General features: G+C 45.2%; 1 protein-coding gene across 1 annotated transcript in view; it reads left to right on the top strand.

Annotated features, from left to right (window-relative positions):
* laptm4b (lysosomal protein transmembrane 4 beta) overlaps positions 1-19,970 on the top strand; it is a 91,283-nt gene that overhangs the window by 54,304 nt on the left and 17,009 nt on the right. Inside the window, exon 6 of the mRNA XM_078541116.1 lies at positions 4,908-5,000. Within this exon, the coding sequence (XP_078397242.1) occupies positions 4,908-5,000 (93 nt within the window). The remainder of the gene's footprint in view (positions 1-4,907; positions 5,001-19,970) is intronic.

Here is a 19,970-nt window from a genome sequence, read left to right as displayed (position 1 = left end):
AACAGCCAAGAAAAATTAATAGTCAATGGATTAAACTGATGTTAAAGGATCTGGAATCAACACAGTTCATGGGATAATATTGTTGCTGGCTGGAGTTAAATATTTTCTAGTCCTTGCTAACTGGATTCAAGCCCTTCCACAGTCATTACAGCCCTGTCTCAGGATATGAAGATTGATGTTGTCTGCTGGAATACGTTGCTTTTATCAGATTTGAATTTACATTAAACAGCAGCAGAGATTGACCTGGCAATGCTGGAATCGGGGAAAAACACACAGAAAAAAAACTTCTGGACGGAGGTGAAGATCAAACCCATAAAAATCGGAAATCTGAAATAGCGATGGAAAATGAAGCAAGCGCACAGCAAGGACCCTCAGAATCTGAGAGAACATTTACAGCTGAAGTCTTTCAAGCTCTGATGAAGATTGGCGAGGAACCAATTTTTACTCTCAGGAAAGGAGTATAAGAATTGCTAAACAAAAAAAAAAAGACCAGGGTCCGTCCAATTCATCTACTGTTAGTCTCACGATACAAGCGTAGTGGAGCTGTTAACTGTTAACCAATCAGTCTACAGTTAGTCGACAACGCACCCCAAATGGCAGGAGTTAAAATAGCCAGTGCCGGAGAGCTTTGGGAACTGTGAGTGGGATTTCCTGGTCCCGTCCGCTGCGGACTCATTACGGGCGGGGCTGGAATCACACAGAATCACACAGTGCAGAAGAGGCCCTTCGGCCCATCGAGTCTGCACCGAGAAACACCTGACCTACCTACCTAATCCCATTTACCAGCACTTGGCCCATAGCCTTGAATGTTATGTCGTGCCAAGTGCTCATCCAGGTACCTTTTACAGGATGTGAGGCAACCCGCCTCCACCACCCTCCCAGGCAGTGCATTCCAGACCGTCACCACCCTCTCTGAGTAAAAATGTTTTTCCTCACATCCCCCCTAAACCTCCTGCCCCTCACCTTGAACTTGTGCCCCCTCGTGACTGACCCTTCAACTAAGGGGAACAGCTGTTCCCTATCCCCCCTGTCCATGCCCCTCATCATCTTGTACACCTCGATCAGGTCGCCCCTCAGTCTTCTCTGCTCCAACGAAAACAACCCAAGTCTATCCACCCTCTCTTCCACCTTACAGGGAAAATCCCACCCTGTAAGTCCAAAATCCCCTGTTCCTTCTAAGAACCCACCACATCTCATGTCTCAAATTATTCTCCCAAAATGTTACTTTCTGAAAGAAATCCCTTTAGTTTTCCTACAAACAATGTGCTTTCAACTGATTGTTTTGCTGTCACACTCCCTGCTTGGACTTTAGTCATTTTATATCGGCGGCTTTGAATAGATCAATGAAGCGAATTTTATTTTTAATTTGTGGTTTTGTTATGAAAGCAACGAGGCAGATCACAAGGCAGCAACCTCAACAGAAGGTTTAGAAAATGCTCTTTGAACAGCTCACGCCCGCCATTTGAACCTCGGGTTTTAGTACGAGGTGGTGCCTAAGCTCAGTGCACGGCACTCTCCTGCCTGAGTCAGGAAGTTATGGGTTCAAGATAAACTCCAGAGCACAAAATACTGAGGGAGTGCCACGTTGTCAGAGGTGTGGTTGTTGGGTGTGGTGAAATGTCAAACCAGGGCCTGGTTTGCCTCTTGGATCCCATGGCACTAATTTAAAGAACAGGGGGGCTCCTTATTTCTTAATCGGTCTATGTTTTATGAGCCTCATTATGTTCACCATATGGAAAAAGTATTGACTGTGCAGACACAATACTATTTGAGACGGAAACTATTCTGAAGTCTTCAAACACTGTGGAGGTGAAATACTCCAGTCACATGAAACGTGAATTGACGGCCTATATGACACCACAGCCAGCTTTCCATCCCATTGGCTTGGGCTGCTGATTGGCTACGAGCCACAGCTGGGGTACTGCGTGTAGTCCTGGTCACTGCACTAGAGAAAGGAGCAAGAGAGGGTACAGAGGAGATTTACGAGGTTGCCTGGACTGGAGAATGTTAGTTATGGGGAAAGGTTGGATAGGCTGGGGTGGGTTGCTCTCTTTGGAACAGAGGAGGCTGAGGGAAATCTAACTGAACTGTATAAATTTATGAGGGGTCTAGATAGAGTGGATAGGAAAGTCCTATTACCCCTGGTTGCGGGGTCCAGAACTAGGAGGAATAGATTTAGGGTAAGAGGTAGGAGATTTAGACGGGATTTAAGGAGAAATGTTTTTATCCGTAGGATGGTAGGTGTCTGGAACTCACAGTCTGAAAGGGTGATAGATGTAGAAACCCTGATCATATTTATAAAGTTCTTGGATATGCACTTGAAGTACCATCACCTACATGGCTGGAAAGAGCTGGAAAGTGTGATTAGGCTGGATGGCTACTTGTCAGCTAGCCCGGACACAATGGGCTGATTGGCCTCTTTCCATCCTGTAAATTTCTATCATTTCTCTCAGCCTGTTTTGCTGCATACTGAACATCATCAAGAGAAAAGAGACCCAGCCTGTTTATCCTTTCCTGGGAGGTAGCTCTAGTATTATCTTTGTAAATCTTTTATTGCACCATCTCCAATGCCTCTATTCACTTCTTACAATCCAGTAAGCAGAACTGTGCACAACATTCCTAACAATCGCCTAACCAGGTTTTGATTCAAGTTTCACATAACTTCTCCGCATTCAGTTCCATCCCTCTCGAAATGTTATCCCTATATGATCTGGGATTGTAGTGCTGATGTGCCCGGGCTAGTACTGCAGAGAGTTGTGGGTTTAACCCCATCATGGCATCTGTGAACTATAAAAGGTTAATGTTGGATATGTAAATAGACAGCCTACATCATCAGTGATGTAAGATCACATGACAACAGAGTATGCTGAGGGATAGTTCTATGTAGAGCCTCATGCTAAACCTTGCACTGTTCATAGTTAACGGAGTGTTCAATAAAAGGTAAAGTTTACAAACAGCCTTGCCTCCAGCAGTCTCTCTCAATCCTGACCAAGGACAGCCTCATCTAAGACCACAGTGATAGTCACAGATGAGGTAGGATTCAGTTGATCTGAAGATTAGTTGGGTAGCATTAGAGTTAAAATGAACATTGAAATAGGTTTTTTTTGAAGCAAGTACAGAGGGAGGGAAAGGGGGGAGGAGAGAACAGAAGGCAAGGTCTGTGATAGGATGGAAGGCAGGAGAGATTAAATGTGATACAGGATAATGGTGCAAGGTAAAAGGAGATGGTAATGGGATAAGTAAAGAAATAAAAGATAGGTCTAGAGGAGGCGTAAATGGTCAGGGTGGGGGGGAAGGGGAAGCAAAGACAAGTTGAAAAAAAGGAGTTGGGTCCCATGGCCTTGTCAGGAAGATATAATAATTCTCATAATGTTCTTGGAATTTTTTGTGTAATAGTGGGGTGTGTCTATGTGTCTGTGTGTGTGTGAGGCTTAATTGAATTAGAGGCAGCTAGTCTGGGTGCTTTGACGCATGAAGAGAAGTTAGGTTTGAAATATTAATTAGGTAAACATGGGGAAGTTTAGAAACATAGATGTCAAGGGAACATTTGCATTTTTAAATAGACCAGACCAGATTGTTTTCAAAGGAGGGGTGAAATGTGTCACCTAGCCAGGTGAAGTTTAAAGAGTGTGTTTATTTTTCCCAAAGATTACTGGTAAAACTTAGAGCTATGGAATCACATGAGGCGACATGTTTCATTACGTTTTTTAAAAAATTATTCCTTTGCATCTCTCTTCACCTCCCCGAGGCAGCTCCGTGCCTCAGGGAGATTCAGGGAGAATATGAAGCGCTCACTCGCACACGTGCATGAAGTTCGCGCTTGGCCTGTTCACCCTCCTCCCACCTCCCCCCACCACCCCCTCCCCACCCCCGCACAGGTAGCACTCAGTGCTGCCACTCACGTTTCACGCTGGGTAGGCCTTAATTGGCCTGCCCAGTGTGAAATCACTGTGCGGTGCCGATTGTGAGCAGCAGTTGGCTTCCAGACCACCCCCGCCCGCCCCCACCAAACACCCCCGCCAAGGGCAAAATTCTGCCCCATATTTCTTTGTCTTTTAAAATCTATGTATCTTACTGTTGCCTTAGAAAGTATAACTGAGAGTTAGATTGATTAGGGGATTTAGAAGTTATCATAGTATGTACTTAAAAATCATTTCTCTTATTAATGAGTGTTTAATTTAATTTTGTAAAAAACCTATAAGACTTGGTGGTCTTATTACTACTGAATTCAAGGCACACATCTCAAAATTTATACAAATTGCAAAACAAGTTGTGGCAGTTGTCTCAAGTTTCCCTTTGGGATTTGAACAACTCAGCATTCACCATCGGCTGTGTCAAAACAGCCTGGCAATGTGGCAGCAGAAAGATAGGGAGACCCCCGAGGGTGTGGACCATCCCACCAGCTGTGTACTGATAGGGAATCCCCACCCCGAGTACCAATCTGCACCTTCTCCACTGCCAGTGGTTCTGGTGTAGCCTTTCTCCATTACCAGAACCTGCTGTCAGAGAAATCATTAAAATCTAAAGCCTGTGACCCTGGCAGTGACACGCCATGTTCAAAAAAATCCAAACAGACTGTCTCATCCACACTAACAAATATAAATAAGTAACAACTTGCAAAACAGAGCCTAAAATGTTGAAAATATTTTGATACAGGATTTTGGTCCATACGTTTATCTCTTGGGCTTGTCCAAGTTGTGTAACGTAACAAACTCTTTAAACTTCACCTGACATTTCACCCCTCCTTTGAAAGCAATCTAGTCTGGTCTATTTAAAAATGCAAATGTCCCCTTGACATCTGTGTTTCCAAACTTCCCCATGTTTACCTAATTAACATTTCAAACCTAACTTCTCTTCTTACATTATGTGAAAAACGAATTAAAAGCTTAATCTTCTGTATTTTGCAGGCATACCTCATTGGCTGTGTCTGGAACTGTTACAGGTACATCAATGGCAGACATTCGGCCGATGTTTTGGTCTACGTCACCAATGACACTGCGGTAAGCATTAATATCAAGACTTTCACTTCTTCTCATTTTGCATTGTTTTCCTCTCCTCCAGGAGAAGGTTTGACTGATCACCATCCCCCTTCTTAGCTCAGAAAGTTAAGTAAATCACAGCTTCCCTCCCAGGGGTGGGGCAGATCATTGGATGAACTTTAGACAATCTGCTCCATTACATTTCTTGGGCCGCATTTTCAAAGCAAGGCCAAGGAAGCGGTGCCCAGATGAATTCTGAATCCTGTGCCTCAGCTGTGTCGCTATTTTGAAATGTAAATGCCCTCATTAGGCAGAAGCCAAATTAGTGACACTGGATGTCTTGCGCGTATCCTGTGTGTGTGTCTTTAGACCAACTGACCTATAATCCAAAGTAGCAAGGCCAGCATGGCTCTCCATATCTTAGCAGCAGCTCATGGTTAATCTTAACCCCCAGGAAAACCGTGGGTTTTGTTCGAGTGGGAAGGTAAAAGTCTAAAAATCTGAAACCTGATCCCATTCCACATCGAAGGTGCCCTCTTCCAATTTTAGCAGGTGCAGGGTAAGAGGCAGACGACCAACCTGCTCGCAGCAGACAGGATGTTCATTCAAATTTATAATAAGGCTGTGTGCCTCCGACGTTAATAATGATTCTATTTTGACCGATGCTGGTCCCTGCGCTCAGGAAACCCGGCAGAGGAAAGGAGATGGGAAGAGCTGAATCCAGGAGGTAACTCTTTTTACAGCACAGCTTGTGGGTCAGGAGGAGCAGGAAATGTTTCCTCCAGGCCCAACATTTTACCCTATAAATCCCCCACTCCAACACTACCCAAATGTGATCTGAATGCTCCCTCCCAACCCTACAATCAGAGACCCCCCCAATACCATCTGCCTCCCCTCCTAGACACAGTAGGATGCTTGTGAGACTCAAATCTCCTGGTTTCTTGTGCCTAGGAGCCCCGCACGCCCCACCACCACCCCCCTACACACACACACACACCCCCCCTCGCCCCCCCATATGGAATGCACCTTGGAGATAAGATCAGGGTTTATTTCTCCTTTACAGCAGTTGAAATGAGAATGATTTTAATTGTTCCATTCTGCCCAATGTTGTTAACTAAGTGTTCATTGTGAATGCTTTATTGCGAAATTATCATTGTCCTTTGGTTCTTGCTCCAAACTTCATCCCCGAGCCATCGACTTCACCCATCTCCTTGGTAACTGATTAAACTAGACTGTTCATTTCTGACCCCAAGATGAGCTTCTGGCTACCATATCCACACCATCACTAAGGCTACCATTTTCCATTTCTGTAACACCTCACCTACTTCGCCCCTGCCTCAGCTCATCTGCTGCCGAAACCCTCACCCATTCTTCTGTTACCTCTAAACTCGACCATTCCAGCAGACTCCTGGTCAGCCTCCCAAACCCCTACCCTCTGTAAATTTGAGGTCCTCCAAAGCTCTGCTTGCTGTGCCCTTGTACCAAGCCCCATTCCCCTATCACCCCTGTGCTCGTGGTCCTACATCAACACCCGGAGAGCTAAGGTCTCGGTTTTAAAATTCTCGCCCTTGTTTTCAATTCCCTCCATGGCCTCACCCTCTCTGCAATGTTCCTGTAGCCCCACAGCCCTCTGAGATGTCTGTGCTCCCCTAATTCTGGCCTCTTGAGCATTCCCAATTTAATCGCTCCATCATTGATATCTGTGCCTTCAGCTGCCTGGCCCTCAAGCTCTGGGATTCCCACCATAAACCTTCCCATGTTGCTACCTCACTTTCCTCCTTCTAGACACTATTTAAAACCAATCTCACTGACCAAGCGTTTGGTCATCTGACCCCCAGCACCCCTTTTATGTGACTCAGTTTTGTTTTATAAAGCTCCTGTGAAGCACCTTGGGGTGGTATATTACATTTCAGGTGCTATGTAAATACAAATGGTTGTTGTTGAAAAATTGTCAGTCTGCTACTCAAGTGCAAGGAAACCAAAGTTGGAAACCGATATTATGACACTGCTGCTGAGAAATTACTATATCAGCATATTCATCCGACTGAAAGATATAAGATGCTGAGGGAGTTTTACAGGGTCAATGCCGAAAGGATGTTTCCTCTCGTGGGGGAATCCTGAACGAGGGGGCACAGTTTAAAAATAAGGGACCTTGCATTGAAGACAGAGATGAGGAGGAATTTCTTCCCTCAGAGAGTGATTTGTGTTTGAAATTCTCCTCCCCAGAGAGCAGTGGAGATTGGGTGATTGAATATATTTGAGGCCGAGTTAGACAGATTTTTGATCTACAAGGGAGTCAACGGTCATGAGGGACAAGCAAGAAAGCGGTGTTAAGGTCGCAATCCGATCAGCCATTGAACAGTGTAGCAGGCTCGAGGGGCCGAATGGCCCACTCCTGCTCGCATTTCTTATCATCTTTTAATCATCGGCACATAATAAAGGCATCATGACAAGCGGCAAAGGCAGCCTCTAAATGTATTTTAATAGCTGAAGCTCTTGGTGTGTTTCAAATCTAACTTGAAATCAATTAAGGTACAGGTATCAGGAGGACATTGCAAACACATTGGGCCGAATCTGGGCTTGAGATCAAAAATCAGTTTCTCCGATGTCGGGATGAACTGCTGGAATTCTGTTCTTGGGACTTTAAAGGCGGGTCAAAGGTGGGTCAAGCTTCCCGTCCAACAATGTTGGGAAGTCCTTTTGCGTGTATCAGCGCGTCATACATTCTCATTAAGAGGCCGCCTCGCCGGAATTAAGTTCCCCCTCCAAATTAAGCCCCCCGCCAGTCAGGAATTAAAACGTTCACTTTTATGACTATATATAAGTGGGGGAGCACCTGGTGAGGTCGACCTCTTCCACGATTGGCAGTGAGTTGCCGCTGCGTTGTCCTCTTAAGGGAGCGTCTGTAAATGCAAGCCTACACTTGGGGCCTGGAGGTGTGTCGACCAGTGAAGCTGGGGGAGGAAGGCTTAGCAGGGAAGGGCGGAGCAGTGGCCAGGCAAAGATGGAAGGGATAGGGTCGGTGCCCAGACCTTCGACCCCAAGGTAACGGCAGAGGCAGAGATTCCCTGCCCGCTCTGCCGCAAGATTCACCGTGCTCCGCGCAGCTACATACATAATGAGCTGACCAGCGTCAGATCACGTGTGGTCGGATGTCCTCCTACCCCACCCCACCCCGCCCCCAAGGCAGCTATCACTCCGACTTCCGCTCCCACCACTGAACTTCGACTCTAGAACAGGAGATTCCGCCCATTGAAACATCTGTGGCGGGGATTTTGCCCTCGTCCGCCGGGGGGGGGTGGGCGGGGCCGGACTGCGATGTCACATTGGCGGGACGGTGAAGCCCCGCCCAGCGTGAATCACATGCTGCAGTGGTCAGCGTTGCCTGTGTGTGTGTGTGTGTGTGTGTGGGGGAGGAGGGTGGTGAATGTGGACCTCACGTATGCACCTGGCTGTGCGCTGGAAAAGCCTCCTGAGGCACAGCGCTGCATCAGGGAGATGAAGAGTTTTGAAAATGAAAAATGTAAAATTACACGTCCCCGCATGTGATTCTGTCAAACGAGCAGGGACACATTAGAAATTAGAATGAGAGTTTTGAAAAATGAGTTTTAATGACGGATCGAAACCTCGTCCTGCCCGTGGCCGCTTGGCCTTTTCGCCCGCCCTGCCCACCGTAAGGTCGGATGGACAGCGAAAAATTTAAATCAGTTGGATTGTTAATGGCCTTCGTAGGCCTTCTAGTTGTTGACGGGCGTACTGCGTGTGCCCGCCGACTGAAATATCGTGCGAGTGAATGATCACGTCGGGACGCTCGCCTGACGTGCTTGTGCGTCTTTTTACACTCGAGCGGGTCCAGCCCATCCAGTGAAAAATCCCGGCCCTGAGGCTCGCTTTAAGGAGTAACATACTCCTTAGTTTTTAAACTAACATGAGAAATTGTCAGGACAAACACACGACGGTTGACACATTTGGCGATGATGTGCTGGTGGTAGAGAAGAGGGGAATGGGGAGAAGATTTAAGATTATATTTATTGTATTCCTGTCCAATATTGGCATGAACAGAAGTTCAGGCCAAAACTAAAAGGTAAGGTTTAGATATCTGATGGCCAGTAGACAACAAGTTGTATGATTCTGAAATGTAACCATGAGAACATTTCACAAATCTGCTCTCATCTCTATAACCAGCTTTGCACCTACATTCCAGCTGACATCCTCTGCTCTCTGAGACTGAACAGGCTCGAGGGGCTGAATGGCCCACTCCTGGTCCTACGTTGCTGAGTCTACCCCCACTTTGAGCGACAGAGCCATCAGCCATGTGTTCTGAAATCTTTACTCACCCACTTAGATTCTTCTCTTTATCATCTAGAAAAATCTTCTGAAAATTTATCTCATTGACTTTCCTTTTGGTGGGTCCCCTGCACCCAGGTCATCTCTTCATGACATCAAAATGCTTTCTCCTTCCCACCTTATAGACCCTCCTTTTTTCTTTTCATTCACGGGATAAGGGCATCACTGAAGGCCAGTAATTTGAGGGAGATGGTGGCAATGCCACTGGACTAGAAACCCAGAGGCCCAGCCTAATGCCCTGGGGTCATGGCTTCAAATCGCTGGTGGAATTTAAATTCGCTTAATTAATTTTGGAAATGAAAACCATTCTCGGTAATCATTGATTATCGCACAACCAATATCCTTTAGGGAAGGAAATCTGCCATCTTTACCTGGTCTGGCCTACATGTGACACTGGGCCCAGAGCAATGCGGTTGACTCTTAACTGCTCTCTGAAACGGCCTAGAAAGCCACTCAGTTCAAGGGCAGTTAGGGTTGGGCAACAAATGCTGGCCTTGCCCAGCGACGCCCACATCCCGTGAACAGATTTTTAAAAAAATTCCTTTGAGAATGTAGTGGGTGAACTGAGACCTTGACGACAACTGATTCGCTTGTTAGGCCATTTCGGAGGGCAGTTATGAGCCAATCACATATCGGAACAGGAGGAGGCCACTTAGACCCTTGAGCTTGATCCGCCCTTTTGCCTCATATTTAACAGCTTTGGTTAACAAAAATCCATCACACTCAGTTTTAAAATGAGCAATTAATCTAGCATTTGCAGAAAGAAAATCAAACGTTTGCCATCTTTTGCAGCAGAAAATGTTTTCTAATAGCACTACCTCTAGAGATCAGCCTCTAATTTTCAGACTCTGTCCCCAAATCATAGACTCAGCAGCTGGAGGAAATAGTTTCTCTCTATCTACCTTAACTGCTACTTTGAAAATCTCATTCGAATCATCCCTAATCCTTCTAAACTCCAGGGGATATAATCCTAATTTCTGTAATCTGACCTCATAACTTAACCCTTAGAATCCAGGTATCATCCTGGTAACCCTAGACTACAATTACTCCAAGGTCAATATATCCTTCCTAACGTGTGGTGTCCGGAACTGCTCACAGTAACTCCAGATGTGATCTATTCAGGGATTTGTATAGCTTTAACAGGACGTCAGTCCCCTTGTATTCAATTCCTTGAGAGCATTCCATTGGTCTTTTTGATCATTTTCTGTTCCTGTTCATGATATTTTAATGAGCTATGTCACGAACCCCCAAGTGTCTTTGGACCTTCACTATCGCCATCTAGAAAAGAGCTTGTTCTATCCTTTTTAAGTCCAAAGTGGGTGTCCTCACGTTAAAATCCATATCCAGTTGTAGGCCAGACCGGTTAAGGATGGCAGATTTCCTTCCCTAAAGGATATTAGTTTGACAACCGTCTGGGGAGGGAGGGGCCTGAGAGCCCCTTTCGGAGTCTCACTTACATTCAGAGCCATACTCTGGAGCCAGAAATTCCCCTCCCCGCTCCCCCGTCAGAGGAGGTTGTGCAGAGTCGGGCGCAATCAGGTTCGTGCTGCCATTTTACGTGGGTGGGCCAATTAAGGCCCGCCCATCGTGACGCGCGCCCGGAAGCGCTGAGTACAGAGGTGCCTCAGGGAGATTTGTTTAAATTATGGAAATTTGAATAAAGGTGGGAAAAAAATTTAAGGACATATCCCCTCATGTGAAACTGTCACATGAGCTGGGACATGTCCATTAGTTATTTCAAAAATTTATATTTAAATAAAAAACCCTTCAGGAAACCTCGTCCCGCCCGTGGATGAGGTTTCGTGAAAAATGCGAAGGCCGCCTGGGCTCTTCGCCTGCCCCCCACCCCCCCCCCCCCCCCACCCCCCACCCCCCCCCCCCTTAAGGTTGGATGGGCAGCTCCATTAATTACTTTAATTATTTTTTAACAGGCCTTAATAGGCCTTTGAGAGTTCAGCGGGCGCACGGCTGGGTATCTGAATGACGTGCGGTGACATCGGGATGCCCGCCTGACGTCACCCGTGCTTCATTTTACGCGTTGGCGAGAGTGCCCCATCCCCGCTCGTCGAGGGGGAAATGCTGCCCTGGGTATAACAGGAATGAGTGACTATGACAGGTAACGTGTTAAAACAACTATTTTATTGAATATTGAATAATTATTATAATAATAAAACAATAATAATGATACAACAATTATAATTGATGATATATAAAAAAAGAAAAGTAAGTACAAAGAAAGAAAACTAGCTTAATCGAAAGGAGAAAGCATTTTATATATATCATAGAACCATAGAACACTACAGCACAGAAAACAGGCCATTCGGCCCTTCTAGTCTTTGCCGAAATATTATTCCGCTAATCCCATTGACCTGCACCCAGTCCATAACCCTCCAGACCTCTCCCATCCATGTATCTATCTAATTTATTCTTAAAACCTAAGAGTGAACCCACATTTACCACGTCAGATGGTAGCTCGTTCCACACTCTCACCACTCTCTGAGTGAAGAAGTTCTCCCTAATGTTCCCCCTAAACCTTTCCCCTTTCACCCTAAAGCCATGTCCTCTCATGTTTATCTCTCCTAATCTAAGTGGAAAGAGCCTACTCGCATTTACTCTGTCTATACCCCTCATAATTTTGTAAACAAATATCAGAAATATTAGGAGAAAAAAAGAAAGACATTTTTTTCTAAAGCAGAAAGAATTACCCCAGTTTGGTCTGTGCCACGAAATTTCCCAAAATGGATAATTCCAATTTAGCCTGTTCCATGACAGCACCCTAAATTGGTACATACCTTACCATCTCCTTGGTACAGACATTACTGAGTCGCTGAGTAACCTAGGGTGGGCATCACGGTCATTCCCTCCATTCCTGGCCCTTCGCCCCATCCTCAGTGGTGACTATTCCACCAAGGCTGCAGCAGCGAGTCCTCGAAGCAGTGTCCCTTTAAGCCAAATTTCTGGCTCCATTCCAGCCTTCCGAGGCCTGGTACAGTCCTTTCCCAAAAGAAGTCTCAGTTCTTATCACAGGCACTGCAAGGCCAGACAGAATGCGCAGTATCCAATTTGCTTACCTTCATCTTTTGATGGTCTCTTCCCACCTGTCACCCTTCAAGTGTGACGTCCATCAGCCATCTTCTGATGACCACACTAGGCAACCACCGTAGGTTACCCATCGCCCTGGCCTTTGTTCCATAGGTCACTGAATGCAGTAAGAAAAAGGATAAACAAAAGGCAATGTATCTTAGTGTTCTAGCTTCAAAAATGCAAAACAAAGATGTAGTCTAAATACCAGCTGTGCATGGCCAGGATGGAAAAAAAAACAAGATAAAAGCAAAAAACTGCGGATGCTGGAAATCCACAACAAAAACAAAAATACCTGGAAAAACTCAGCAGGTCTGGCAGCATCTGCGGAGAGGAGCACAGTTAACGTTTTGAGTCCGCATGACTCTTCAACAGAACTGATGCATTGTTCCAGTGAAGCTCAACGCAAACTGGAGGAACAGCACCTCATCTTCCAACTAGGCACTTTACAGACTTCCGGACTGAATATTGAGTTCAACAATTTTAGATCATGAAGTCTCTCCTCCATTCCCACCCCCTTTCCGATTTTCCCCCTCCTTTTTGTTTTTTCCAATAATTTATATAGATTTTTCTTTTCCCACCTATTTCCATTATTTTTAAATGTATTTCCATCCATTGTTTTATCTCTACCTTTTAGCCTTTTTCGATTCCTTCACCCCACCCCACCCCTACTAGGGCTACCTGTACCTTGAACATCCTGCTTTCTACCCTTAATTAACACATTCCTTTAGATAATATCACCACCTTCAATACCACTTTGTCCTTTTGTCTGTGATATCTTCTGGTTATCTCCAACTATCACTGGCCCTCTATCCAGCTCTTCTTGTGAGGGGTATAGACAGAGTAAATGCGAGTAGGCTCTTTTCACTTAGATTAGGAGAAATAAACACGAGAGGACATGGCTTTAGGGTGAAAGGGAAAAGGTTTAGGGGGAACATTAGGGGGAACTTCTTCACTCAGAGAGTGGTGAGAGTGTGGAACGAGCTACCATCTGACGTGGTAAATGCGGGCTCACTCTTAAGTTTTAAGAATAAATTAGATAGATACATGGATGGGAGAGGTCTGGAGGGTTATGGGCTAGGTGCAGGTCAATGGGACTAGCGGAATAATATTTCGGCACAGACTAGAAGGGCCGAATGGCCTGTTTTCTGTGCTGTAGTGTTCTATGGTTCTTGTCCCCCCCCGCCTTAAACCAGCTTATATTTCACCCCTTTTCTATTTTTCCTTAGTTCTGTTGAAGAGTCATGCAGACTCGAAACATTAACTGTGTTCCTCTCCGCAGATGCTGCCAGATGTGCTGAGTTTTTCCAGGTATTTTTGTTTTTGTTTTGGAAAAAAACAAGGTCTGGGAAAACAGATCACTATTATTTATGTCAGATCACTATTATTGATATCATTATTATTGATGAATTAATCAAAGCACAGTCATAGCTGAGTTAAGATCAAAGTAAGATTTAATAAAAATAATTTAAAATATTCATTATAGGCTTAAAATCAAGAGGAAAGCAGAAGTAAAATGCAAAAGTGCAAAATTGCAAATACTAATGGCTGCCGGCCTGTAGGCCTCAGGCCCACACTGGTAGCTTTATGGCCACCAATACTGAAATTAGCTATTCATTCCCAATTTTATTTAATTAGTTGACTTTAAATTCCCCAGCAACCAGGGTGAGATTTGTGAGCCTCTTGGGATGTTTTGTTACATTAAAGGGGCAATATAAATTATTTTGTTCAATGTCTGTCATTGCAACAGAATTTGCTCTTAAAAGCAAAATGCTGCGGATGCTGGAAATTGGAAATAGAAACAGAAAATGCTGGAAAGACTCAGCAGGTCTGACCAGCATCCGTGGGACGAGATATAGAGTCAGCGTTTCAAGTCCGAATGACTTGAAGTAGCTCATCTCTTTAGCGCTGGAGAAGAGTCACGCGGACTCAAAACGTTAACTCTGTTTATCTCTCCACAGATGCTGTCGAACCTGCTGAGATATTCCAGCATTTTTAGTTTTTAGTATCATTTAATTTGTTCTTGTTGCACCTTATTATTTTTAAGAGAACACTGCATTGAAATGGAAAAACAAAATTAGGTGTTAATGAATATATGGAAGTAAAGTAAAGATGAAGAGGTTACTTCTGTGGCAACCGGACCTGAAATGTGCAGCCTTTATCTTGTACAACGTTTTCTCTGGCACATTTCCTGTGTCTGCTCTTGATTACTTGACAAATTTCTTCTTGAGAGCAAAGCCTGCATTTATATAGCACCTTTCACGACCTGAAGTCATCCCACAGCGCGCTACAGCCAACCAATCACTTTTCGGAGTGTGGTGACCGGTGCAATGTAGAAAACACAGCAGCCATTTTTTTATTCATTCATGGGGACGTGGGCAACACTGGCAAAGGCCAGCATTTATTGCCCATCCCTAACTGCCCTTGAATTGAATGGCCTGTTAGGCCATTTGCAGGGCAGTTAAGAGTCAACCACATTGCTGTGGGCCTGGAGCCACATGTAGGCCAGACCCGATAAGGATGGCAGATTTCCTTCCCTAAAAGGCATTAGTGAACCAGATGGGTTTTCATAACAATTAACTTCATGGTCATCATTACTGAGACTAGCTTCATACTCCAGATCTATTATGTGAACTTATATTCCATCAGCTACAGTGGTGGGATTTGAACCCATGTCCCCCCTAGTATTAGCCTGGGCCTCTGGGTTACTAGTCCAGCAACATTACCACTACACCACCATCTCCTCAATATGCGTTCAACAAACCCCCACAAGCAGCAATGGGATAGCCTGTTTTTAGTGCTGTTGGTTGAGGGATAAATATTGACCAAGACACCGGGGATAACTCCCCATCCTTCTCTGAAGCAGCACCATAGGAGAGCGCAGACAGGGACTGGGCTTAATGCCGTAAGTGAAAGGCAGCGCCTTCAAACAGCGCAGCACTTGTTCAGCGCTACGCTGCAGCATTAACCTACATTTTTGTGCTCAGGTCTCTAGAATGGAAACTGAAGCCACAACATTCTGACTCATAGTCAAGAATGCTACGCTGTTGAACCCCAGCTGACCATGGTTGCTATTTGAAAACGTAAGGGTGCCTTTTACGAGGAATGCTAATGCTGCCGCACCCTAGTGACTTTGATAAATTCATTTATGCCGACTCCATGATCATGAAACCATACAATCAGTGTTGGAATTGGCTGCACGATTGCAGACCTAGTACCTAAACTATCTGCTAATAGGATTACGAGGCTTTTCAGAGCATAGATTATTTCTGTTCTGCAGATAGACGGGGATCTCTGCATTCTCCTAATTCTGGCCTCATGCCCGTTCCCTGATTTCCTTCACTTCACCATTGGGCTCTGAGCACCTGAATTCCCTCCCTAAACATTTCTGCTTCTCTACCTCTCTCTCTCTCTGCTCTTTTAATACATTCCTTAAAATCTAGGGGCAAATCGTCCCAAATTTGCACAAAGTACGGTGGTGGGCAGGAAAAAGGTCAGTGTGCAAACGTGCGGAGATGATTCCGGTGAGCAGGGCTTATAATTAGATGCAAATGTATTAAAATGACATTCCTGATGTGCAGTGGTGGGTAATGAGGCCCGCTGTTGACTGTTGGAGCAGACGATCACAAACTAGCTTAACGATGGTGTAAAGCCGATTTTTGGCCCTCTCGCCACATTGTCCCCACCCGTCTTAGCGCCCGACACCAACAGGGCCAGAAAAGTCTGGCCTCGCATCTTGACCAAACCTGTCATTATATTTCCTTATGTGGCTTGATGTCAACTCTTGTTTGGTAACATAGCAGGGGGATGGTGGTATCATGGTAACATCACTGGACCAGAAGCCCAGACCAATGTTCTGAGGACATGGGTTCAAATCCCACCACACCAGCTGGTGAATTTAAAGTTCAGTTAATAAATCTGGAATTAAAAACTAGTCTGAGGAGAGAAACTATCACTGATTGTTGTTAAAAACCCATCTGGCAGGAACTCTGCTGGTCTGACCTCTGTGTGATTCACAGACCCACAGCAATGTGGCTGACTATTAACTGCCTTCTGAAATGGCAGGGCAATTAGGGATGGGCAACAAATACTAGCCTTGCCAGTGATACTCACATCTCATGGAAGAAGGAAAAGAAAGCAGAAGTCAGCCATTTGGCCCCTCAAGCCTGCTACACCATTTGATCAGATCATGGCTGATCTTCCACCTCAACTTCACTTGCTGGTCCTACTTGTTGATTCCTCCCCCTCCTGGAAAGCCCCTGGAATGTTTCTGTACAGTAAAGGTATTGTATAAATGTAAGTAGTACAGGGCATTCTTTTGGAGTTTTAGGATCGGGGTTTGTAACCACAGCACAGAAAGATGTGAAACAGAGGCTGGTACTTCAGCGTTAGGAGCGAGGCAGGTGAATCACTCTTCACATGACGGCTAATGGCTGATGCAAAACATCATTGCATAAGAGCTCGTTGACCCTCTTTTGGCTAAGCCATATTCACAGAATCACAGAATCAAACAGAGCAGAAGAGGCCCTTCAGCCCATCGAGTCTGCACCGACACGTGAGAAACACCTGACCTACCTACCTAATCCCATTTGCCAGCACTTGGCCGTTAGCCTTGAATGTTATGACGTGCCAAGTGCTCATCCAGGTACTTTTTAAAGGTTGTGAGGCAACCCACCTCCACCACCCTCCCAGGCAGTGCATTCCAGACTGTCACCATCCTCTGGGTAAAAAGGTTTTTCCTCACATCCCCCCTAAACCTCCTGCCCCTCACCTTGAACTTATGCCCCCTTGTGACTGACCCTTCAACTAAGGGGAACAGCTGCTCCCTATCCACCCTGTCCATGCCCCTCATAATCTTGTACACCTCGATCAGGTCGCCCCTCAGTCTTCCCTGCTCCAACGAAAACAACCCAAGTCTATCCAACCTCTCTTCATAACTTAAATATTTCATCCCAGGCAACATCCTGGTGAATCTCCTCTATACCCCGTCCAGTGCAATCACATCCTTCCTATAATGTTGCGACCAGAACTGCACACAGTACTCCAACTGTGGCCTCACCAAGGTTCTATACAACTCCAACATGACCTCACTACTTTTGTAATCTATGCCTTGATTGATAAGGGCAAGTGTCCCATATGCCTTTTTCACCGCCCCACTAACATGCCCCTCCACCTTCAGAGATCTATGGACACACACACCAAGATCCCTTTGTTCCTCAGAACTTCCTAGTGTCATGCCATTCATTGAATACTTCCTTGTCAAATTACTCCTTCCAAATTGTATCACCTCACACTTTTCAGGGTTAAATTCCATCTGCCACTTATCTGCCCATTTAACCATCCCGTCTATATCTCCCTGTAGCCCAAGATATTCAACCTCACTGTTAACCACCCGACCAATCTTTGTGTCATACACAAACTTACTAATCCTACCCCCCACTTAGTCATCTATGCCGTTTATATAAATGACAAATAACAGGGGACCGAGCACAGATTCCTATGGTACGCCACTGGACACTCGCCTCCAGTCACTAAAGCAGCCTTCTGTCATCACCCTCTGTCTCCTACAACCAGGCCAATTTTGAATCCACCTTATCAAATAACCTTGTATCCCATGTGCATTTACCTGTTTTAGAAGTCTCCCATGTGGGACCTTGTCAAAGGCTTTGCTGAAATCCATATAAACTACATCAACTGCACTACCCTCATCTACATACCTGGTCATCTCCTCAAAAAATTCAATCAAATTTGTTAGGCATGACCTCCCTCTGACAAAGCCATGCTGACTATCCCTGATCAAACCTTGCCTCTCCAAGTGGAGATAGATTCTCTCCTTCAAAATTTTCCCTACTATTGTGAGACTCACTGGCCTGTAGTTCTCTAGCTTATCTCTACAACCCTTCTTAAATAAACATTAGCTGTTCTCCAGTCCTCTGGCACCTCCCCCGTGGCCAGAGAGGAATTAAAAATTTGGGTCAGAGTTCCTGCGATCTCCTCCCTTGCCTCCCTCAGCAGTCTGGGACACAAATCATCCAGACCTGGAGATTTGTCCGCTTTTAAGCCTGCCAACACCTCCAATACCTCGTTACTGCTTATATCAATTTGCTTAAGTACCTCACCATCTCTCTTCCCGAGTTCGATACCTTCACCCTCATTCTCTTGGGTGAAGACGGATGTGAAGCATTCATTCAACACTCTGGCGATGTCCTCTGGCTCCACCCATAGATTGCCCCCTTGGTCCCTTATGGGCCCTACTCTTTCCCTTGTATTGAACAAAGACGGGGAAAAACATTGTAAAAACATCAGTTGATAGATTAAGGAGGCCACTTTCCTTTTACAGAAAGGAAACTGGTAAAGTGAAAACAAAAATTTTAAGAAGTCCCTGTATTTTCAGACATTTCTATTGCCTAGAGTATTGCAACATGTATCCCAAACACCTCCAATTGTTCCTATAGCTGGCTGCTAGGTAACAGCTGGAGTTATTCTTCCTACCAATTTTAATTGTCTTCTCTCCATTTCACCATGGGGAGGCGCAGTAAACTCTACTTGGTTCCTCATTGCTCAGTGCAACTCCAATAACGAAAGGAGCAGAAATTGGAGCGAGATCAACAGAGAATTGGGATGAGGGGGAGGCATTTTCAGAGGCAACCTGTAACTAGTGGAGTGACACAGGGATCAGTGCTGGGGCTACAATTATTTACAATATATATTAATGACTTGCATGAGGGAAATGAATGTACTATCGGCAAGTTTGCGGATGACACAAAAATAGGTGGGAAGGAGAGTGGTGAGGTTAACGCAAAGAGTGGGATATAGACAGGTTAAGTGAGTGGGCAAAAACTTGGCAGATGTAATATAATGTGGGAAAATGTGAGGTTATGCATTTTGGAAAGAATAGAGGAGCTGAATATTATTTAAATGGAGAAAGACTGCAGAAAGCTGCAGCACAGAGGGATTTGGGAGTCCTTGTGCATGAATCCCAAAAAGCTAGCATACAAGTTCAACAGATAATAGGGAAGGCAAATGGAATGTTGGCCTTTATTTCAAAGGGAATGGAGTATAAAAATAGGGAAGTCTTGCTAAAACTATACAAGACACTAGTGAGACCACACCTAGAATACTGTGGACAATTTTGGTCCCGTTATCTAAGGAAAGATATACTTGCATTAGAGGCAGTCCAGGGAAGGTTCACTAGGTTGATCCCGGGTATGGAGGAGAGGTTGAGTAGTTTGGGCCTGTACTCATTGGAGTTTAGAAGAATGAAAGGTGACCTTATTGAAACATATAAGATTCTTAGGGGCTTGACAGGGTAGATGCTGAGAGACTGTTTCCCCTTGTGGGAGAGTCTAGGGCCAGAGGGCATAATCTCAGAGTAAGGGGGCACCCATTTAAAACAGGGATGAGGAGGAATTTCTTCTCTCAGAGGCTAGTGAACCTATGGAATTTTTTACCGCAGAGGGCTGTAGAGACTGAGTCGTTAGATGGTACACGCTGCTGCTATTGCACAACAGCGGTGGAGGGAGTGAATGTTTGTGGATGTGGTGCCAATCAAGTGGGCTGCTT

The sequence above is a fragment of the Cetorhinus maximus genome, chromosome 4, assembly GCF_964194155.1.
Source record: "Cetorhinus maximus chromosome 4, sCetMax3.hap1.1, whole genome shotgun sequence".
Classification (NCBI taxonomy): domain Eukaryota; kingdom Metazoa; phylum Chordata; class Chondrichthyes; order Lamniformes; family Cetorhinidae; genus Cetorhinus; species Cetorhinus maximus.
The sequence above is the reverse complement of the archived record's forward strand: the minus strand, read 5'-3'. Positions and strand labels throughout refer to the sequence as shown.